Source organism: Mastacembelus armatus, chromosome 7, assembly GCF_900324485.2.
Source record: "Mastacembelus armatus chromosome 7, fMasArm1.2, whole genome shotgun sequence".
In the NCBI taxonomy this organism is placed as follows: domain Eukaryota; kingdom Metazoa; phylum Chordata; class Actinopteri; order Synbranchiformes; family Mastacembelidae; genus Mastacembelus; species Mastacembelus armatus.
Genome location: NC_046639.1, coordinates 23,174,995 through 23,198,319, shown reverse-complemented (window position 1 = coordinate 23,198,319; position 23,325 = coordinate 23,174,995). Strand labels below are relative to the sequence as shown.

Below are 23,325 nucleotides of genomic sequence, written 5' to 3'. Positions count from 1 at the left end.
CCAGAGATAACAACCCCTCAAAATACATAAGATTAAGTTTTGTGTGCCCAAATATCAGTCTAGTTTTATCATTACTATGTTTTCCTCTGTGCGGTTTCTTTCTGCTTCTTTCGCCTTTTGCCTCTGTGTTATGATTCCTAAAATGGATTTGATATAATAATTGGTGAAATAATAAATAATAAAAATTTTAAAGCTTTGACATATGAGGCCTTAAAGAAGAGAGATGTGGTTACTCAGAAGATTATTTGAAGTGCCAATAATAAGTATTTATTGTATGCTGTTAATAATTTTATTTTTCTGCTCCTTGTCATCAATTCTATAAACACTTCTTATTAAAAGAGGCAATAGAATAGAAAAAAGCCAGCATAAAAATATAATAACCCAAAAATTAGTCAAATGAAAGAACTCTATGAATAAATCCAGTTTTCTACACCACCCAAGTCCAAACATCTGGAAGGGTTGACGGCTCAGTGTTTGGGGCATCTTGGATATTGTCTGATGTGCTGGACCATGATGGAGTATAGCTGAGTAACTTGGCCCATCTTAAAAGATGAACCAGAACTGGCAGTAAGTGGCAAATTTATTTGGCCAAAGCTGAACCATAACAGAACCACACGGCTACCAAAAGTGAACCTACTCAAAGTATCTGATAAAGTATCTAAAGTATCTCATATGGTCCGAGTCTTGTGTCGAATGAAAATTGGAAATACAGTTTCAATTTCTTTCATGAACAGACAATGTTATTCTAAACTGAAAGCTGCCATTAGGCCTATCCAGATTGTTTTAACTTCAGTACAGAGAATTTAGAATAAAGAAGAATAAGTAAAGCCCTACAAGTGTAGGACATGGCATGTCTGCTAAGGTTAACAGTCCTTTTTCAAAACAAACGTCTTCAGGTGTCATAGTAGGAAAAATGAATCGTCAGTGATGGATTAAGTGTCCCTGAAGTGCTTTAGGCCCAAATCCACACACTGCAGCATGTTTCTGCATTCAGCCCTTTACATCCACCCATGGACCCCAGTGTCATGGTCAAATCAGTCTGCAGCTTTCATGTCATAATGTGCAGACACAGGGGCAGGAGACATAACATGAAAGTTTAAGAAAAAGGAAAAAGAAAGACAGAAAGAGTGGATATTGCATTTATTTTTAGTTGTGATAAATACTAAATTAGGATTTATGTAGAGTCATGGCTGGGTTGGAGGCCATATACTGTCCTGTTTTGCTAAATCCTGCTCCTGGAAGTGTCTGTTCATGATAACAAGAGTGTTACACCACTTTTCCCCAGCAGCATTGCATAAAGCTCAGAAACCCATGTTCAGAATGAGCCATCTGATTCTGCTTTAACTGAGCTCTTGTGGTTAGAGCAAGTGGTTTGGTTTTCATTAGATTGTCTCGACAGTGACCTTCTGCCCCATCTCCAGAAACGTGAAACCAGCCCTCTGGCAGGCGCACTGTGCGACAGAGAGCCGTCAGTCTGCACTGCTTTCACTACCCGGTCCGCAGACTGGGCTGCGCTGCCGCACACAGCACCACAGGCTGCATAAGTAATAACACGCCGCCGCAACGTGCAATGGCCAGGCAGTGGTCTTCAAACCTGTGAAGTGTTCGCCGAGGGATCGTTTGTTTTTATTTTTCCTGGAGGTGTGATTTTGCAACCATGGTGTGCTGTCAGCTTCCCAGAAGTTTACGAAGAGGCTCCGCTCCTCTGCTGGCGGCTGCGCTCCTCAGTTTTCTGTTCGCAGGGATGCACCAAGCCACAGCGTTTCCTTCCTGGAGGGTCGAGGTATGCTGTGACCACTTTCTGACATGTCGGAGCTGTCTCTCCAGATTATAGCCTGCTTTGTCACTATTAAGTTATTTAAGTAAGTTGTTGTTTCCTTATAAAAACATGAACCCAAACCCCATTCAAAATTCTACTAACTAATATTTTCCTAAGCTTCCTATGAAGCCACAACTGGAAATGCTATGGATTCAAATTATTTGTAATAACTAAAAGATACTTTTTAATTCGGCAATAATCGTATTTTATCACATGAAAGAACAATTATTTAAAACCACAAATAACTTTTGTAAATCAATGGTTCCCTGCAGCTCTGATACATGAAATAACTGTCAACCCAAATGTGAAAGTTCAAATTTTATTTAAACGAAGTGAGAATCTGTGGAGCTTTTTAAGCCCGAATTTATCACAGGCGGGTAAAAATGAACAACCTGCCTTATCATGTGTTGTACAAGCTGTGTACAGTTGGTATTAAATCAAGTGAAATGACAGACGTGTTCAGTGAAGTATGGTCTAGATTTTTAACACTCATCCATTCTTCATTCAATTTCAGGCTTTTCTCTGGTTTCCTTAAACATATCATCACTTCAGATGAAACCACTGTTTTAACTCACCCTTGGGAACAGATACATCAAATTCAATTAATGTTCAGTTAAGGTGGTGAAGTTAAATGAATACTGTAATTTGGTTAAGGAGGGAATGGATCCCTGTACAGTATTTTCTTCAGTGAATTGGATAAATGTGTTCCCCCCACACAACCTCAATCACTGCCACCCACCCACTGGGATACAAAGCCTGAAGGATAGCTTAATGTCATTTCCTTTGCCACACACTCTCATTATATGTCAATCAAGAAGACTGCTGGTGAGGATTAAATAACCGCTTTAGACACACTACTTACAGTCTACCAGAATCAAATACAGCATCATAGTAAGAATTAAAGTTTCCATTCATGTATGCTGAAAATAATACACTCTTTGCATGAATCAATATTTAGAGATGTATCAGAATTCTCTGAGTCAGCACTCACAGCTGGGTTCGAGGTTTAGTCTAGAGTGCTTTTTTCAGACGTCATGATTTATGGTTCATCTTTATTTGTGCCAAAGTGTGAGATTAGATTTGCAGTGGATATAACAAGAGATGACACAAAAGAACTGCGCTGGCCTTACTACATTAAACACCTCATAAATCACCAAACAAGACTGCACTGTGTCAGCTGAGGTAAGGAAAGCGTCTGTTACAGAAAATAATGACCTGTGTATATAATAAAACACAGGAGCACAACCTCTACAGTTCAACATCAGTGTTGGACTGTCTGCCAGACTGTCTGCCCCTGTTGCAATGTTATGGTAAGGAAATGAAGGAAGTACTACATCTATTTGTCTTGACTGGGTGAGGCAGGAACAGGAACCAGAGGACTGGGTGTAGAAAACAAAGTGAAAGGAGTGGCTTTGATATTTCTCTCCATCTTCAAAAATGCTGGAGCGTAGGCTGCATGTGTCTACTGGTCTACTGACCAGATTAACCAAAGATTTTCAAGAGGAATCTCATTTTCCATAATACAAAGAGGTTGGCAAAGGTCCTGCTGTCATATACACAGTGGGATAAGATACAACGACTCTCCACTTATGGGGATGACAGCTCACACTTTCCATCTGTTTCTTGTGGAATATGTTTGTGGTGTTGCATGTTCATTCAAAAAGAGATCATAGATTACAAATGGTATTTTCTGACAATGTTAGAACCTTTACTGCTTCTGTCCCTGCACATAGAGATGAGGTTAAATCAGAATAGAGCAGTTCTATATATTTGCTGCCATTTTTTACTTTTAATGACAAGAAGCCCTGATGCTCCCAGGCACAGAATGGGGTCCTCAGGTGAGAATCACAGCCTGGAAAGTGGATTTATTACTTGGACCATCACCATGAACAGTTACAGGTTTTATTAACTGGTGCAATCACTATTATGGAACATCACAGTCAAGTCAAACCACAGCCCAACCTCAGTGACAGAATATTTATGAAGCTACTAAAGTGCAAAGCACCCACAGACAGTGATTCTGGGCTATAAAAATCCCATATATGAGTCCACGTGTGATGATTTGGAGTTAATGTTGTCCATCTGCAAAAAAAAACATCAGTCACAAGGTATCTGTGGAAAGGATCATACCTAATGTTTGGCAAACATCTCTACTGCTGACCACTTCGCCTTTCCAAGACAGAATGCTCTTGCATGAAACTCTAATATGTAACTTTCACTTGCAAAGCACTGACATAACATTTGAGCACAGTTGTTACTGCCAAGACAACAAATGTTGTTTATTGTCTTCTGCTATGAAAGTCAAACTCTCTCCAAGGCTTGTAGTAAACATTGATCTGACAATGGTCTAAACAATAATGAGACTAAGAGACCTCATGTTCTTTCAATTAGAACTCTGTAATAATGACCTTCAGATGCCTCAAGATTCAGTTTCTCATTTCCCTTTGCAGTGTGAGGTGATTCATTAAAGGTTTTTCTTTGTCCAAGGAAGAAGCTTACACCACTGTGTTGCTCATTGGGATCCGCAAAGAGGCCCGGACGCAAATGCTTCACCTTTCCAGGAACAAGCGCTACACCCTCACCCCAGAGCAGCTCAAATGGGACAAGTTCAAGTTAACATACAAGTAATAATTTGCAATTGTTCCTGTAGTCAACACAGCAGCAAAGTACCGCTGTAAGAAGGAAAAATATATGAAAAACACAAAGTCACGTTCTCTCCTTATGTCTGCTGACGGTTGCATGACCAGTCGAACTCCAAGTGCATCATCTGACAGTCATCACATAACTGAATTTCACTACTTGCATTTATTGGAGTCCTTAAGACGATAACTCCACTGAACTAAAGAGATCTGATCATTGTGTTAGTTGAGCCTGTAGTCTTCACTGAAGACTCATTTGGCAGGTTGTAAAAGTAAATAATTATAGTAATTATTTCTTCCTGTCACATTGATAGTGATACCAACAAATCAATATGTGACATTTATGAAAGAACTCATGTCAGTCTGGTCTATAAGAGAATGTCCAGTCACAGTAATGGAGCTGTATTTGCAGTGCTTGTGGGAATTCTGGTCTGTCTAAACAGTAGCCATTGTGTTTTGGCAGATTACTGTGCTGTAGAAGAATGTGTGTAGAGACCAGTTTTAACTACACAGTGCTGTCCTTTCTGAGCAGGTTGCTCTCCTTCCCAACGAACTTGATAAATGCCAGTGACACACGTCGAGGCATTGCCAAGGCTTTTGGCATGTGGAGCGACGTCTCACCGTTCAGCTTCAGAGAGGTGCCAGCTGACCAAGAAGCAGACATTAAAATCGGTGGGTACTTTGCATATGTCTATATCAGTCCTCAACAGATGGTCCTTGGCCCAGGGCTCAGGACTTCTGCTTTGTCATTACTGTTTTTCTTTCCGTGCTGTCATCGCTGAAATGTCTCTGCCTCCAAACTCACTAAATCACACTACCACAACTATATGACCCAGCCTATATTCTGCATGATTCATTATTCGTAATGAAATCAACAAATGTTCAACAACTTCCATACATGTCAGTCCACAAGTGAAGTGTCTAAATAAAGCTTTATCTGTCCCTTTGGGTGTAAACTCCAGGGTCCTGCATAAATTCTCTGTGACAGCAACGATTGTCATCCTTCAGGGTGAAGGTTAAAGAAAAAGCTTTTATAATTCATCACCCCCCTTCTGTATTCTGCACAGAGGAGTGAGGGTTTCCCTCCTCAGCTTTGAGTTATGTGTCTCTCTTTGTTTTGGCAGGCTTCTACCCCGTCAACCACACAGACTGTCTGCAGTCCCACTTGCACCATTGTTTCGACGGCATCACAGGAGAATTGGCTCATGCATTCTTCCCGCCAACAGGCGAGATCCACTTTGACGACGATGAATACTGGATTCTTGGAAACATGCGCTTCAGCTGGAAGAAAGGCATGTGTCTTCATCAAGTTATTTTGAACCTGACATTTAACCCATAAAGTGATGGATGCAGCAGATGCTGGAGAGCAGCTGAAGGCAGCTCCTGGGTGCATGGCAAGGTAAGAATTAACAGTATCCTGTGTTGCAGGGGTTTGGCTGACAGATCTTGTCCACGTGGCAACTCATGAAATTGGCCATGTCCTGGGACTCATGCACTCCATGGATCCAAAAGCTATAATGCATCTGAATGCAACTCTGACAGGACGCAAGAGGATCACACAGGATGATGTGTGGGGAATGCACCGTCTCTATGGTATGTTTACAGTGCCAGTGTTTTTAGTGTCATTGCTGGAACACAAATGGGAGTTAGTCATCCCAGACATGATAGGCCTGACAGCCTGACCCTACAGATGTGTGGTGTGATAAAAAACAGCATTGAATGAGGTGCTTGTTTTGTCCCAAGGAGTCTGCCATAATGAAGGACAACTCATCTTGGACTTGGGAACCTCCACAGATTCTGGCTAAAAGGCCAGTGTCAGCTTTTTTTCTTTTTTTTTTGCCTTCTTCCAACAAAGTTTGACAACTTCTACAATGAGTTTTTACTGGCGTCAAATGGTAAACCTGGTACATTTAGAGGAATGATGAACCATGTTTTCACTGTCAGGTGGAACAGTGAAGTCAGTCTTTGTCACCACTTCCATGATCACCTGTTCATGTCATAAAAATTGTGAAATATGGAAAACTATGACTGGAGTCCAGTGCGTAGTCTGTCACGCCAAGTCAGTGCACAAATTTAAGAATTTAAGAATTTAAGTAGTGGCTGTTTTGACAGAGTGAAAGGCAAACATGTTATATAGCCTGATACCAGCGTTAGAAGAATGAATCTCAATAGACTTTGTAAAGAACAAGTGGTAAAATCCTGTGATCCAATTTGGTCGGAACCAACCAAAATCTAGACCACAGTGTTTGTGTTTGACAGCTGACACCAAGAGGCAACGTGGCATTAATGAATACTGTATAAACTACTCATGAGTCATTATTAGCGTGTATTATGGTGAGTCATTTTTAGTGGAACAAAAAGCAGACTGAAGATCCAAATTCTTTTGCTGCTGTCTGATCCTCGTCCTCCTCCTCACTCCATCTCCTCCTCTCTTCCAGGATGTTTGGACCGGTTATTTATCTGTCCAGCCTGGGCTCGAAAAGGTTATTGCGACAGCAAGCGCAAGTTGATGCAGAAGCACTGCCCTTCCAGCTGTGATTTCTGTTATGGTAAGACACAGCAGCAGCAGTCCAGAGGAAAAAAAAAGTTTTCTCTCAATTGAGCAGAGTGCAAGGAGCTGCTGTGAACCGTTTGCCAATGGAACAACGGGAGCCAACAGGTCCAGCCATGCAGAGCTGCTATAGGGGTTTTAAACAATCTCTTTTGAAGGGAGATTACACTTGCCATATGAGTAGTCATTTGTGATTCGTTCTAGAGAATAGCAGTGTCCAAACACTAACAGAGCAGAGCAGATACCTGCTGACTGCTGTCTCTGCTTCAGGTATTGATACCACATCAGCAATCTGGCAGCCTGAGCCTCAATAGGTTTGTGAACGGCACCAGTGTCGAGCTGTCCTGTTGCACAACAGGAAATGGCAGCCCATAGATTGTTGTGGCTGCCTGAGACTTTGTCAGCAACAAGGGACACTGTGGAGAAAGGCAAGAGGATACGATTCCTGGCTCCCATTAATCTGTTCCTCATTGTTGATTGGGAGACGCTGTACGGCTGTGGAAAATTCCTGAGCGAGTCCAAACCACTGGAATTTCAGACTGTGGCTTGAGGGTTAGAGACACACAAGGTCAATTTGGATTTTTGCGGCATTAATGAGAGCGACTGTTTTTTAAACAGAATTTGAGTTGATCACAGGGAGGCCTGTTGTGCTTGTCAGAGACCAGCTGGGAGAGCTTATATTGATAAGAGCTGCAGCACAAGCAGATCAGGGGCTGTGAAATGTGTGTAACGTGATAAAGTTTGCATAAAAAAATGTAACCATAATCCTTTTTGGCAACATGTTTATGAAGAAAAAATGTAATGTGGAGATTATGAAATATTGAGAAAGTGAAATGGTAAATGTCATTTTTTCCAGCTCATTGTTCTTAAGATGATTATGGTGTGGTCAGGAATATTGTAAGAACAGAGTTCTGAGCTTCACATTTCTTATTTTGGATTAACCAAATGTAAAGTACTTCCTTTTCATCCTCTCCAGAATTTCCTTTCCCCACTGTGGCTCCCACCCCGACTCCCCCGAGGACCAAACACAAACTGGTTGTTGAGGGCAAGAAGCTCACTTTTCGTTGTGGTAAGAAGATAGCATCAAAGAAAGGCAAAGTATAGTGAGTATCAGTCTCTGGTCTGTTGTTAATCCACATAAGTGATGCTATGGTGTTATTTCACTAAGCACCATCATCTAATGTCTGCCTCCATTTGCAGCTGGTACAAAGATGGGGAACTGCTGGAGTTCTCTCACCCAAACTACATCTCCTTGAAAGATGACCACATTACTATAGTGGCCAACGCCATCAACGAAGGCACATACACCTGCATTGTGAAGAAAAAAGACAAAGTTCTTACTAACTACTCGTGGAGGGTACGTGTGCGCTTCTGAAGGCCACACCCCCTCTGCACACTGAACAGGAGACCTTCACACACGCGGTCACCAGAAGACCTCATTCACTTAGGGCACATATTTCTGTTTTTTTAAATGCCTTTCCTTAATCTTCCACAACTGTCTATCATGTTTGTCATCGAGTAAATGCGTTTTCATTTGTGCAAATAATAAATGTTCCATGATAAGTGGTATTTTCGGTAAAATACAGACTGTGAAAAGCTGCTCATTTCAGGTGTTGCAGTTTGCATTTTATTTGGTGATGAAAAATCCTCGTTGGCTCTTTGGGACAACGTCTACTCTGGATTCCATGAGCCTGGACATCCCCAAAGCTGATGCTAGTAAAGTCTGAGTCCATGAGCAGGTGGGGGCTCGTGGGGGTGTCACTAGCAAATTGGGGACTAATTGGCAGGATAGTGCTATAGTTCAAATCAAAAGATATTAGTACAGTTGGATAATTTTCTATTGGATTCCGCAAAATCCTAAAGGTCCCATGGGGAAAATGTCATCCATATAAATATTGACATCACTAATATTTCTTTTCAGGGGCCTGAAAAAGTTACAGAAGCTCTTGCTTAGATGCCTGCCATTTTAATAATTTACACACTGATCAAACTAAGCTCCTAAAGCCAGAATAAGCAATGTTGTCTACAGCCTTTGGAACTATTTGGACCTTAAACCGCACATGGAACACCTCAGACGTCTAGCTTACTTTACTAGCCTCACAGTGAAGCCAGTAGTCTGTCTCCAGAGACTGAGCAGTCAGTTCCACTGGCAGCTCTTCTTCCAAGCTTATTCAACGCATCAGGTGTAATAATCTGCAGAAGGGCTCCGGTGGGGGCAGAGGATAGATAAAACTGATAAATGAACATTTCCATTTAATGCTGGCTCAATGAGGGGATTTTTCTGCGCCAGCAAAAGCAGCAATCAGTCTTGCAGGGAACGAAACTGTACTATTTATTTTTTGTTGGCTCAAATTCAAAGATTTTATTGGTTAAATACTGAAGTCACAGAACCATTTCAAAACAAAGGAAGAACGACGTCTAGGCCTCTTTTCCCCTGAAAGAACAAAGTACTGAGACAAAGTGTGCAGTGCAAAGGATGACATCACTTTTGGGCAGCAACTACTACGTTGGGCTCAAGCTATTTTTTTTTTTTTTTTTTTGGCTTGACTTTGATTTTTCTTCCCTCCTTTGGCAGTGTGTGGTTGTGTTTGCATAGCTTGGACAGAGTTTATAAATATAGGAAAAACGGCAGACAAAATGAAGTTTCAAACTTTATTTCTAGCAAAAACATTGCCCCCTGTCATCAAGTGAGCTGACAGTCAAGTAAATTTCTAACATTATAGTGGATGGAAAACAGCCAATGCTGCATCATTATCATCACACGGTAGCCAGAAATACCAACCATTTATAAAATCTGGTCCACTCTCATGAAGTATAAAAGGGAAAATAAAACATGAGTCAAACATGAGAGCTAAACTTCTAACAGATTTATGGTTCTGTCTCCTCTTTAAGAGCAAAAATGGCCACATTAGAAGTACTATAATGACTTGAAAATTCAGAGAAGCTGAAAAGTTGAGGACAACTTCTGGAAATTCAACATGTTTGAGCCACCGGTCTTGCTGTGAGACAGTCCTGACTATTAAGTAACCAGTGAAATTGATCTATTATTGATCGGGTTTACAGCTGTAAACCAGTGAAACTGTCCAGTTCCAAAAGAACAAGTGCCAGAACTCTCTGCTCCCTCTGTCAGACAGCCAGACGTCCTGCAATTCCAGTCTCAGAACTTGAGGCTAAATCCTGGACCGACTGCAGACGCTCCCTGGTTGCTGGTTGTCAGGTGAAAGCCTGTCTCGTCATCGCCCTGAAGACATTATGAAAACAAAGCTAAGGTGTGTGTGTGTGTGAGAGAGACACCTTTGATATCACAGAGTTTTATTTCTGACATATTTATTGCACAAGTGATCAATACTACACTGGTTATCTTTGGAAAACCCTTAACCTGAACAGATTTTCATGAGAGATGTTGATTGTATTCGATAAGTATGCATGGATATGTTTAGTAATATTTTTATTATTGTTATTCCTAGGTTTCAGTTGAGTGTAAATCTTTCACCGTAACTAGAATAAAAATGAAGTAAAGAGTGAAAACCTTTGGTATGAAATGGCTTAACTTATTGGTAAGACAGAAAACATCAACAGTAACTGAAAATAAATATCAATCTTTAAAAACAGACTTCTGGGTGGGTAGGACCACTGCTGAAAACATTAGGATCCAAAGGGTGCTCATCATGGAAAACACAAGGAGGAAATACACTGACACAAAGCAGAACCCTGTAGGTCTGTAATCTATTTAACACAGACAGCATTCGGAAAGCCTGGTAGCTGTATGTAATGGAGAAAGTGGAGCCTAATGTCCTTACCAGGTGACTGTAGCCCAGGCCTCCCTCGGGTGGACGAGGACTGGTGCCTCTCTTCACCTTCTGCTGCTCGCTCTTGGCCGGCCAGGTGGGGAACATGGACGGGTCAATGGGTAGTGGTGTCTCTCTGAAGTACTCATGCTTCAGCGCATCATCCGATAAGATCCTCTTACTGGGGCAGTAAGTTAGGAATCTGAAAAACAGTCAGGGATAGAGTTCAAGAGGAGATGCTGGTACAGTTCAGTGATGTTTGACTAAAGAAGCACAGCTTACAATGTGTGGACTTTGAGTAGAGTAATGGTTAAAAATTGTACAACGTTACTCTGAATATATTTTGGTAGTGTTAACCTGGTTCCAGACCCCTGACTGGCTGTTCACATTGTTTGAAGCAAATCGTGGTCTGGTGTTTTGCTCATTGACGACCGTTTGCCCAGTTGGAAATGCAATATGGGCTTTGTAGGAGTAATAAGCCGTGGAGGCGACGTCTTTCTGTGCCAGAGTCAATTAAACAGTGACAAGAAAATGGCCAAAATGTGATGCAAGAAATGATGGGACTGATGCAGGTATACATGCTGCTGTAAGTTAGCTGCCCCTAGCAACCAATACCATTAAATGCTTCAGTGTTGACTGAAAATTACAGACACAACAGATGGTGCTGTCTAGTGTATTTATTGTGTAGAAGACATTTGAAGAATGCAAATGAGCAGGCAGAGATAAACTGTGAAATAGTGCTAGTGGTGTTACTTTAATCTAAGTTGTATTAACTAAACTACGTCTAGACATCTGGACACAAGGGCGAAGGGCCAGATGGTTTGAGCACAGAGCCCTAATTGTACATGACTGGATCAACACAGCACAATGGGGAGCTGCTCAACTCCAATAATTGGCACAGGGGAGCAGGGGCAGTGTGATAAATGACACAGCAGCTTGAAAAGATTTTACTCAACAAACTGTCTTGTTTTTTATCTGGAAGGAATCCCTCAGATGGATTACTGACTGTGATTAGACTGATCTCAGCTTCATGACATATGCAACAAATACTGGGACTGTGTCTAACTTACTATTATAACATTTTTACTTTATGCCTCCAAAAAATGTGCACTCTTCACACACCTGTGAGTTTGTTCCTTCTCAGGACCCTCAGGACCCAAGAGTCCTGCTGGTTTTTATTTGGGTCATAGAAACCTGTTCATACCTGGGACACGAGGTGATGGAAACTAATTATTACGTAGGAAAAAAATAGCAGCCAAGCCGGCATCAAATATTATTGCACCTTCTTCAGTTTGAAGTACAAAATAAAGTACGTTCAGTCCTTACTCAGGTTGGATACTACATGCCTTTCAATCATCCAACACTCTTCTACAAAGAAGTCTAGGCCAAACAGCCCTGTGATATCTACCCGCCAAACTCCACCTCAAAACGTCTGCTACTTTGTCTTATACCTTTGCAACAGCACCTCTCTACGTGTTGACCTCCTGCAGTGTGAAGGTGTCCCCGAGTAAACACTTCGTGAGTCTTCTGGAAGCTGAAAGGTTTCAGCAGTGCTGGCCATGCCCCAAACTTCCACTGAACTGTGATCCCTCCCAGAGAACAGTAGACAACATGTTGTTGCCATCCTCTGCAGCTGTGAGGGAACTGAGCACTATGGTTTTGTCATTTACAGGTGTAGGCAAAAGGCTCTGTGGGTGGGTGAGGATCTGAGAGGAGAGCTGCGAGCCTGGCTGCAGTTGCTAAACAGTGCTGATCTTTGCCATGTGGAGAAAGAATTATAAACTTAATACTGTGTGTGAAAATGATTTTTCTAATTAAGTGCATGTTTTCAGAAATATTTGTAGTAGTGTGTAGTATTGTGCGTGTAGTAGTAGTGTGGAGCATCACTATGGCGCGCGTACGTGTGTGTGAGAAACAGAACAAGGGGAAGGAATGGAGCTGCGGCACTGTGATGAATTATCTCTCTGTTAAAGTTGTCCTGTTTTAAGTCAACTTGCCAGAAATGCACTGACTAAATAAAAATCTCTGGAAAGAGTAACAGGATTTGACAGGATAGCACTGTGTTCATCCAAGTAAGGCTGTTTCCACTCTAAGAGCCATCTGTATTGTTCCTGATAATAGCTGAGATTTACCTTTCATTGACGACGATATCAGAATATGTTCTATCAATAACTGACAGAAATACTGCTATCAGATATATTTTAATATAATGCATATGTGGCTGATTCACCATCCCTGACCCTTTATAAAGTAGACTGAGCCTAAAACCCCCCAAATCTGTCAAATATTGTTAACTAACAAACTAGATCATTTTAACCTTGAGTACCAGTAATTTTCTTCCTAAGCAAATGTCAGACATGAAACAGCCAGGAGACTGACACTACTGTAGTGAAGATGCATTGCAGTGTGTCAGTCATAAACTGTGAAAGAACCTTACTTGTTCATGAGGTCAAAGCCTTGGTCTGAGAGCAGCGCTCCAAAACGCTTCCGCAGGTTGTTATACGGATACTCTGTGAAAGTCATCTTCTTCACAGCGGGCAGCTCGCTGTACCCGGGCCAGATCTTCTCACTGGGTGACCCCAGATCCTGCAGAGATCAAATACAAGTCAGCAGACATATAGATATGAGATATTTCCACTATGGTGGAGCTGTTCATCAACCACAAACAGGTAACAACAGATACTTAGCAGTATTTTAATACATTACTAGTAAAGACTACAGGATGATATTGGAGGTCTGAGTGTCATCATTTTATCAAATTATTCAGCCAACTATGGTGAGCATCACAGTTTAATAGTAACGTCATAAGCTAAGATGACGGTCTACCACCAGCTCCACCCTGTGGTACAGTGCAGAACAGCAGGATGACAGACAACACACACTATGGATTTACAGGCTGTAAAACAGAAGTGCATTACCCTTTAAACTGAGGACGTATTGCATTATATAATGGATAATAAAGGCATTTACCTTAAAAATCTTGTTAATTTGGTCAATTTCAGATTTTCCAGGGAAAAGAGGTTTCTGGGTGAGGAGCTCGCCAAATATGCATCCCACTGACCACATGTCCACAGCTGTGGAGTACTCCTGCGGAAAGAAGAACAAACACAGTGGCAGTCCACAGAAACACAAAGTAGACAGTCTTCTTGGCATGTTTCTGTGTTTGAGTATGTCTTGTGTGTGAAACTGGATGTGCTTTGACAGGCTGCTGGACCTCTGCCGTCTGGCTTTGTAAATCATACACTGTAAAACTCAAACAGTGTTTCGTGGTATTTGGTATTATTTAAGCCAAATGCTTCACAGATGTCTTCTCTTGGACATACTTTTGGGTAAAACAATCTATCAAGATGATGTAACTACCCATATGAAAGCACATCAACTTTATGTTTATAGTTTAAGCTATTGCATTGACGAGTTTCCTGTTAACAAGCAATCAAGGATGTGTGCACAGCACTGTGGTAGAAAACAAGGTTTCCACAAGGTTATAATAGCTTATATATGGTTATATTCACGATTTAGAAAACAAGAAAAAGTTAGGTGAAAACCAATGAAATTACTGTGGTGTACGCAATACACACCCTTACACTGCACACCTTTTTTAAATAATAAACTACCTGTGAGAGACATCAGGAAACATGGTACATATCATAGTGAGCAACAGCAGCAAGTAGTTAGCAATGATAATGCTTAACAGGACTATACACAAGCTTAGCTCAGCAGGTAAAGAAAAGATATTTCTATTAGTGTAGCTGTGTCCAGCTACACTAATAGAAATATCCATTAGCGATGACTGCAGTGTAAACAGGCCAAGGTCCACTCCTGGCAAGGATTTAATCATATTATTGATGACTCATAGTGGATCATGAATACAGTGAGTACCCATCTAATTATAACAATGTGATGCCTTTTCCACCCAAAGCCATCAGGCTGCTCCTCTATCAGCTGCCACCACTTTCCAAACCGAAATGCTAAAGACAAGACAAACAGAGCTGTGGCAGTATTCACTCAACAGCATTAAAAACACAATATTACTGTGGCTTTTGCTAAAACTGCTGTGCACCCCTGCATTTGCAGTATGGAGCACAGAGCTCTGACCACACTGTTAGAGCTGTGTACCCTGAGCTAACAGGAATGCTTCTTTCTTGAAATAATGAATATTTTCCACCCATTCTTGTGCAAGTGTGAAGTTTTAGGCACAAAAACAACTTTTCACAGATCTCATAACTTCCCAGTCAACTTGGGCCATCTTCTTTGGTGCCTGTGCGTGGATCTCGCTGTTGATACAGCATAGAAACCCGTCTTAATGGTATTTCATATGCTCCTGTGATAGGGGAGGTAGTGTGTATTCTCACCTTGGCTCCAAGCAGAAGCTCTGGCGACCGGTACCACAGGGTTACCACTACAGGTGTGTACGGCTTCAGGGGGGAACCATACTCACGGGCCAAACCAAAGTCTCCAATCTACAGCACAGAATGGATATGGGAAAAAAAAGAACTGTAATACCACTACATTTTATTTTGGGGGAAAGAACAATGTCTCATAATTTATAAGGTTCCCCCAGACGTATACTTCATGACCTTTCACAGGAGATCAAATGACTGCATACTCTGGTGAGACCTGAAAATCATATTACATTTAAAAAAAAAAAAAAACACAACTGACACAACTTTGCTTTACAACCACAGCTCTACAACTGTATTTATTTATGAGTTTAAAAGGAACCTGAACACTGGAATCTGATATAAACTTGACTCTTCGACTACTGGGCTGCAGAACGTCTCATACCTTGAGGATACCCTTGTGGCTCAGCAGTAGATTGGACGTCTTCAGATCGCGGTGGAGAATCCAGTTATCATGGAGATGTCGAACTCCTCGAAGCAGCTGAATCATCAGAGTTTTTACCTCACCTACAAGAAAGACCCCGTTAACATGTGTTAACATCATGTATTATAAGTGCCATTTTAATCAAACTCTGTATATCTCTGTATATTCTATTTATGTTAAAATTACACAAGCAAAAACATGGACCAAAGCTCAGCAATGTCTCACCTGGTAGGAAGGGCTGCTTCATGGTTTCCATCAGACTCTTCAGGTCATGTTCTACATAGTTCATCACAATGTAGATTTTGTCCATATTGCTCCCAACAACTATTTCCTGATATAGTGGAGAGAAAGAAAGGATTAGATTTACCTCAAGCACAACTACTAAAAAAAAAAAAAGTGTTCAGACCTGAGTGTTTCAAGTTCTCTCACCCGTACTGTAACAATGTTTGGGTGTTGAGCTTTTAGAATTGTATTGATTTCTCTTAAAGAGGTGATAGGGAAGCCCTCCTTCTCTTTCTCCATCTTTAGCCTTTTCAGGGCCACAATCTCATCTGTAAACATGAGAACGTATTATTTGTTTCATCAGCAAACACATCTGAGAATCATAAAAGTAAATAAATCTACTTTGTTTTTCATACCAGTCTTCTTGTCCTTGGCTCGGTACACCACACCATAGGTTCCCTCCTCTATTCGGTTCAGACACTGGAATTCCTCAACACTGCGACAACCCTGAAAAATAATGTAAAAACATTGTAACTGTTAACCCCCAAAAAAATGCTGATTTATTGTTTGAATAATTTAAACAGATGCTAAGATTTCTGCTATGTTGGTACCAACCTGTAAAGCAGGGAGATATTTGGGCAGCTCCTTCTTCATCTCCACAGGTGAAGCTGGTGGTGAGTCGGGGATGTAGTTTTCTTCCGGGGTGGGGGAGCGCGAGTGAGTCTGAGACTGAGGAGTGGCATCACCATCTCCTACTTCATCTTCCTCCTCCTCTTCCTCCTCCTCCTCCTCATCCTCCATGTCCTCACCACTCTCCTCGGAGTCATGGTCAAAACGGGACTCTGGCACTGCAGGACAGATAATGAAGTCTACCATTTAGAAGCTTTATTTTCATGGTATTGTACTTGACTTACTGGGACATTTGAACAGATACCTCTAGATAGCTTTCCATCTGGAGGCATAAAGATATCAGCAATTAGAAATGGTGATATCTTACCTGCACAGAAAACACCAGTGACATGTTTATTGCCTCAGTGGGACACCCACCTGCAGGTATGTGATTTCCATTTTCCCTCTCCTCTTCAAAGTCTTCCTCTGACTGTTCGTCCTCACTCACATCCTCTGAAAGGAAGGAAGCCTCTGTGTTAAACCTGCAATGCTATAAAACTGAACCTGTCATAGGAAATGAACAGTTGGGCCAATTTTACCTGCACTCTGCTCAGACCTGACTGAGCCTGAGGCTGACTCCTCCTCTTCCTCCTCCTCTTCTTCACCCTTACTCTGGCTGCTTGACTCCTCTTCATCTTCATCATCCTCCTCATCTTCTTCAGAGCCTGATCCGGATGCTGGACAAGAATGAAGAGATTTAAAGTACATTTTTTAAAAATAATCTGAAGCAATTCAATTTCAATACTGAAACTGCCACTGATCGTTGGATCATGTGTTTGCCCTAGAGATTCCTGCAATGCTTCTGAACCACATATTTTTACACAACAGTAATAATCCTCATCCGAATTTGTGCCCTGTAGAAGAAGATGAGCGTTTCAAAATTGTTTAGCGATTTACAATACATGCATGCATTAGAAGTAGTATATAAAATAGTCTGCAGATTTATTGAAGTGTGGGTTATATCAACTATTACCCAGGGATGATTCAGCTGTGCTGGTTTTCCTTTCACTGTCACTGATGTCCTGGAGGTCTGCAAGCAGGTCTTTGCCCTCTGGTTTCTCCTCCTTTGATACTGGAGACAAAAAGCAGTGAGAAATATGCTGAAATGTAATTGATCTCCTATGGAGTCATCACACCAGCAAATGGCAGGATATGGATTAGAACAAACATGTTAAAAGCAAAGGGAACCATTTTAGGGATTGTAAAATAATAGTTGACTCACTTGCATTTTTCCGTGGGTCACTGTGTTCTGATCTGTCCCGGGCAACACGAGTAGGACTGCGGCTGCGGTGACTCTGTTTTGACTTCTCATCATACTCATCAGGTAGCATCCGGTGGTGAGATGGCACTGTAAACAGGAAAGTCTCTTATTATTCATTGCAGTTAATTTAAATTCAGTCTACTGTTTTTAAAAGTCACTAGTCTTAGAGTGTTTTTACCTTAGAATGCTGGCAGAGGGAGAAACCTAGCCTAGCTGTGTCTATAGTGAAATAAATACCTCTGTTGTCCAACAAGTGCTTGGGTTCATTTACTGACCTTCTCGTCGAGTTCCTCTTTCTTTGCGTCGCTCCTCAGCTCTCCTCTCCCGATCCTTAAAATCCCGTTGCTCTTTCTGCTGTTCACGTAGCTTTCTGTCCCGTTCTCGCTGGCGCTCCAGCTGCTCCAGCCGGTCCCTGTGGTCCAAAACACATAAACAAACAAACAACAAAAAAAATTCAGGCTAATCCACTTGAGAATCAGACAACCAAAAACCTAGTGCTGTCACTGTTTTCTGTACTTCTTGTTTGGGCTGATCAACCTTGTCTCACTCAAACTTACAGTTATTTTATGGCTCTAGGATTGCTCTGTTACCTCTGCAGCTGTAGTTAATGATTACCATATTGCCATAATAGCATAATGTTGATTTAATTTGCTTATAAAAGAAATGAAATTTTCAAGTTTCATGTTGCTTACCGACTTGAGAAAAATGTAGGTGACACATTGAATACTTCACCGTATTTTATTTGCGGTTCCAATCCAACAAAACAGATGCTGAGATTCAAAACAATGTACACTGATTAAAGTCAAGTTGTAATTTGCTGTTTCAAAATTACACTGCATGAAATAAATATCTGTCAGAACTAATATGAAATTGTGTAGCATATATTGTCTTTCTCAATGCTCACCTTTCTCTGCGTGAATGAGCTCTGGCCTGTTCCCTTCGTTTCTGCCTCTCCCAGTCTCGCCGGGCTTTGTCTTCTTCCCAGTGACGTTTCCTGCGGTCACTCTCTCGCTCTTTTTCTTTTTCTTTGGACCGTGCATGTTTCCCTGATGTAGAAACAAAAACCATGAGTGGAACCAGATGTAGAACAGTCCCTTGTTGTATTCAGCTGTAAAACACATTTGTGTGTATGCAATTTAAACAGCACTCCCACACCTCCTTCAGCAGAGTGACTGCGATGACGTCTTTTGTCTTTTCTCTTTTCCTCCTTTCTGTGGTGAGACTTGTCTTTCCTTGCTATTTGCTGTGGAGGCTTAATTGCCAGTGATTCATCTTCTTCTCCTCTGCAAAAACAAATATGAAAATATAAATAATTTTTAAACTACAACATACATATTAAGTTCAAATACTGACACATACTACAAAAAAAATACACTCACCACTATTACCAGTCAACTTTAACATTTACTCTACGTTTCCAAGTACCTGTCCTCTGTTGAGTCTTCCCGGGTGTATGGGGAATTCCGAATTGTTATTTCCATCCTTTGATCCCGTAGTTCTCCTTCCTCCGGAGTATCTCGTTTGGATTCCCGATCATCCGCCTGTGAAACAAGGCCCTGCGGGAACTGTGGAAGCAACAGCATTTCAGATTAAAACTGGAGATAAATTAAGTTGTCCTCAGATGAGCATAACATTTAAAATGTATCTACAGAAATGTTTTATCTTAAGTTTTTTGAACTACTTTCTGCAAAAGCTTCTTAAACAATATGTAGAGAAATGGACATTATATTCTTCTGTTAATGAAAATAAAAAGGGCTATGTAAATACGTACTGATATATAAAGCCTATTTATTTACTGTATCATTATTCTCATCACGATGAAATTTCATTAAAAAAATTCTATAACACAGAAATGACTTAATAACAGACTGTCTTTCATAAATGCTGAGATACTTTACACTTTTCTGGCGTTTGGGATCTGATCTCTCTTCTAATTCTCGTCTTCGTTTTTTCTCAAGTAGGATTTCGTCAAGAGTTTTTACTTTCCAGGTCTCCTTTTCGTCCCCCATCAGCATCCACTCGGCACCGCCTGCTCCACATCACACACACATCCAACACACAAGTGTTTATTGGTAGTCATTTCACCTCAGTTCCATCTGAAGCATGAAAAAAATAAACTAATATAGTTAATATAAACCAACATAAAAGAAGAGCCATGCATTTGTTGGTATTTGCTTTTCTTTCTGCCTGCCTGATATTATTACGGCTGCATATTGCTTATTATATTTACATTCAATTAAGTTAAAAAGAACAAATGGTAAAATTTATGCGAAGAATCTTGCAGTTTTAACTAACACTGATACTAACTAAACGTTTTCTACAAGTCCAGCAGACAGCAATGATTTGATGGTCAAATTTACGACAAATTTCCAAGTTTCGGTTTGGTTAGGCTAAGACTAGCATACAGAACATAACTAACGTTAGCTTCGCTAAAAGCACAGTTGAGGAGACTTAGAGGCCGCTAACATTTTACTAGTTTCTGAATAAACCACTGGGTGAACTGTAAAGTAGTAGCACACGTCACCACCTTAAGCACAATATTAGCTAATTTAATGAATACGTTGTATGTTCAGCGTGATGCTAACTCTAACATAGCTAGCTAAAACTAGCATGGGTCTATTGCTAAACAAACTCTGTAGCTAACTATTTGATTTAATCAATAATAGTTGGTTCAGCTAGCGCATCTGTGAAATGGACTACACGAAACTGTTTTTGTAGCCCTCAGTTAAAGCCAGGTACAGTAAATAATGACTTTATTAACTGGGTTATTGAAATGGTTAAACAAACCTGAATTAAGCGCAGCGGTACAACGGCACTCCGGAAGTGTCAACGCGTTGGTAACGTTTAGAAAATTTCCGATGTGAAACAACGACTTCCCATAGTATATTCTATACTATACTATACTATACTATATTACACTATACTATAATATAATAATCTGCGCTCCATTTTAATGTTGTAGGACAAGGACACCTCCTTTCAGAATTAGCCCTGCACAGCAAAAACCAGGCAACTCCAGACAACCACTGTATTACTGTGAAGCCAACTTTACCTCTGTCTATTGGTGGAACAGGTAAATTGCATCCTGCAGCAATAATATATCATGCTTTTCTCAGAAATTAATTTTTATCCAACAAAACCAAAATAGCCTGAAGGTAAATTATACTATAAGTAATTTGTTGTCACTGTGTAGATTTGATATCTTTAAACATGCGGAAAACACAAAGAATTTTACCATTTTCTTGCTTAAAAGGTCATAGGTCTATACAGGAAATTCTAATGTCAGTCAGACTTTGACCCCCTTAACAAACTACATTTATGGTTTAAAAAAAGTATCTTAGATTGCTGGATTGTTTTTTCATCCTAAAACACGAGGTCACTGTTACATCTGTTTATCGTCTTCATTGCAGCCATAAAAAAGACCATAAAACAGCATAGTGATGTTATATTACATGTTTATTTAATGAGGAGAGGAAGTATCATGAAATCTACAGCTAAATATTTTTTTCTTTGCAATCCATTTGGATGTGATTAAACATGATACTAACTTAAGCTCTCAGCACTTGAATTGGCCTTTATCTCTGAGAAGTCATATAAAGGAACTTAAGATAACAACCGGAATACAGTCAGTGAATTTATGACAAACTGACCTCAGTGAACTCATGAACTATGATCAAGGTCTCACCAGTCAGGAAGCATGGCTCTTTCAGTCAAGGCTTTAAATGTTCTGGAGTGCAAAACTCAATGGGAAGGTTGTTGACTGTTTCCAGACTCATACAGGTGAGCAAAAATTAAGTTTATGTGTGAATATAAAATAAATTCTGTTACAAATCAGTGAGTTATTTTTTATTGTTGCTATTGCTGCATTTAATGTTTAAGAAACTCCACAATGTGTCCTCTGTTATCTAGAGATTTTGTTGCACACAGACAACTCTTCACCCTGACTGTGTCAGAGCACAGGCTTTATTTGTGAATTGTCAGTGAACAGTGATTCCAGGCAGCAGATAAACCGCTGAGGAAAGGAAGAACTTCCCACATGGACTCTAACAGCGCTGGCAGTGTGCAATATGATCGCTGGAACGAGGATAACATCAACATGAATATAGAGGCATCACAGCCTCTTATGATAAGGTGAAAAGTGACACCAACAAAGCAACTAAAAATTATGAATATTATTGTTTATTTTCTGGTGCTAGTCAGAAGCAAATAGAGAGTAACAGTATCAGATATTAGAGACAACCATGTGGGGTCTTTTCCAATATGAGTCCACCCCTTCTTGTCAAGCTATATAAACCTGAATTCTGCAGAGAAAAGACAGAGAAATCTTTAAGACTTCTCTCCATGCACATGTGATTAAACCTGAGATGATTCATCACACTTGTGTTTATTTCTGAGAATTAGCAACTCTCAAACTTAAAGAAATTTCCACAACAAACTATAGACTGGGATATACTGAGCAATAAAAATGCATTATCACTTGAATTCACAAGTTCTAATAAACACTGAAAAACCTTTATAATCACATTAAGAAAGTTCTGCAACAGCCTGTTTACTCTGTCTGTCTTTCTCTTACATCTACAGAATTTACAACAGTGTGTGTATTGGCAACACTGGAATAGCAGTGAAGACAGCAGGCGCTTTGGCTGCACTCGTATCCATCTACATCATAGGATATGTGACAGGATACTACATCCATAGGTGCTGATGGTGGAGCCCAGGCAGAATAAAAAAGCGTTCAGCCAATTTGGATAAGCCTCAAATTCAAACAGAATTTTATTACGCTTTTTAGACTTGTAATCAGGGTTTTCATTCCTATTTAAAAGTACACAAATGTAGGGCTCATATAGAACTTTGAGTAAAACTTCAATCAAATATTTTTATACAGACAAACTAAAACCTATGTAAAAGGCTATGTTTTTATGTTTATTGTGATGATCTGTTGTTTCAATAAAATGCATAGACAGCTGGCTGACTTTCAAACTGCCTCTCGCCAAGTCACCTACAGGAAATTAGTTTATTTGAAATCATGTCAATATAGTGATAAATGCCATAATAATTGAGAAGAGGCTGGAGCTGACTTTATTCCATGCTGCTGTCAGCGGCTTAATGATTATATTTTATTTTTGCTTTATCCTTTTGGGGGGTCCGCAAGTTGTAAGAGCAACAATAATTTGATCAAATTACGTATTACACTCTTGATTACCTTCTCCATATTATTTAACAAATACATTACACTATTTTCTTACACCATACTTAAAATTGCTTATTGAATGTTATATACTATATTTAGTATAGCTCTAAGATAGAATGAAGATTTACTTTACAACCTCATTAAGACCATATTGTGAATGGAAGTAAGTTCAAGTGGAGAAATTGAGGTATATGTTTAGCATCTTGCTTATCAAACTGTACAGGACAGATAGCCTAAAGCAGAACCTTGAGTCAACCTATAAACTGGAGTATCATGCTTCATACTGTGAACCAAACCTACCTTAAAGCATCTGCTCTGGTTTGAGAAATCAATACCACCCTCATGTGTCCAAACTAAAATA

At 40.3% G+C, this 23,325-nt stretch overlaps 2 protein-coding genes across 5 annotated transcripts; one reads left to right on the top strand and one right to left on the bottom strand.

Moving 5' to 3' along the window:
- The first annotated feature begins 1,403 nt into the window (after window positions 1-1,403).
- Window positions 1,404-8,592, top strand: mmp23ba (matrix metallopeptidase 23ba). Of its 3 annotated transcripts, none has more exons than XM_026331743.1 (8): window positions 1,404-1,783; window positions 4,307-4,443; window positions 4,922-5,130; window positions 5,583-5,750; window positions 5,887-6,051; window positions 6,897-7,007; window positions 7,986-8,112; window positions 8,210-8,592. In XM_026331743.1, exons 1-8 carry the CDS (start codon window positions 1,658-1,660, stop codon window positions 8,382-8,384), a joined length of 1,218 nt encoding a protein of 405 aa, XP_026187528.1. In that variant the 5' UTR covers window positions 1,404-1,657; the 3' UTR covers window positions 8,385-8,592. The 3 variants fall into 3 exon arrangements, with proteins under 3 accessions (XP_026187528.1, XP_026187530.1, XP_026187529.1); XM_026331745.1 differs by having other exon boundaries at window positions 1,405-1,783; window positions 4,311-4,443; XM_026331744.1 differs by having other exon boundaries at window positions 1,409-1,783; window positions 4,991-5,130.
- A 1,055-nt stretch (window positions 8,593-9,647) lies between these two features.
- cdk11b (cyclin dependent kinase 11B) lies at window positions 9,648-20,711 on the bottom strand. 2 transcript variants are annotated; one of them, XM_026331741.1, is made up of 21 exons: window positions 20,561-20,711; window positions 19,672-19,802; window positions 19,199-19,338; window positions 18,929-19,056; window positions 18,678-18,819; window positions 18,466-18,543; window positions 18,049-18,185; window positions 17,735-17,860; window positions 17,486-17,584; window positions 17,052-17,189; window positions 16,891-16,965; window positions 16,459-16,691; window positions 16,260-16,350; window positions 16,051-16,172; window positions 15,847-15,952; window positions 15,583-15,704; window positions 15,150-15,257; window positions 13,768-13,884; window positions 13,235-13,383; window positions 10,810-10,999; window positions 9,648-10,250 (listed from the first exon to the last, which is right to left on the bottom strand). In XM_026331741.1, exons 2-21 carry the CDS (start codon window positions 19,786-19,788, stop codon window positions 10,167-10,169), a joined length of 2,502 nt encoding a protein of 833 aa, XP_026187526.1. In that variant the 5' UTR covers window positions 19,789-19,802; window positions 20,561-20,711; the 3' UTR covers window positions 9,648-10,166. The 2 variants fall into 2 exon arrangements, with proteins under 2 accessions (XP_026187526.1, XP_026187527.1); XM_026331742.1 differs by lacking the exon at window positions 18,466-18,543.
- Between the last annotated feature and the right edge of the window lie 2,614 nt (window positions 20,712-23,325).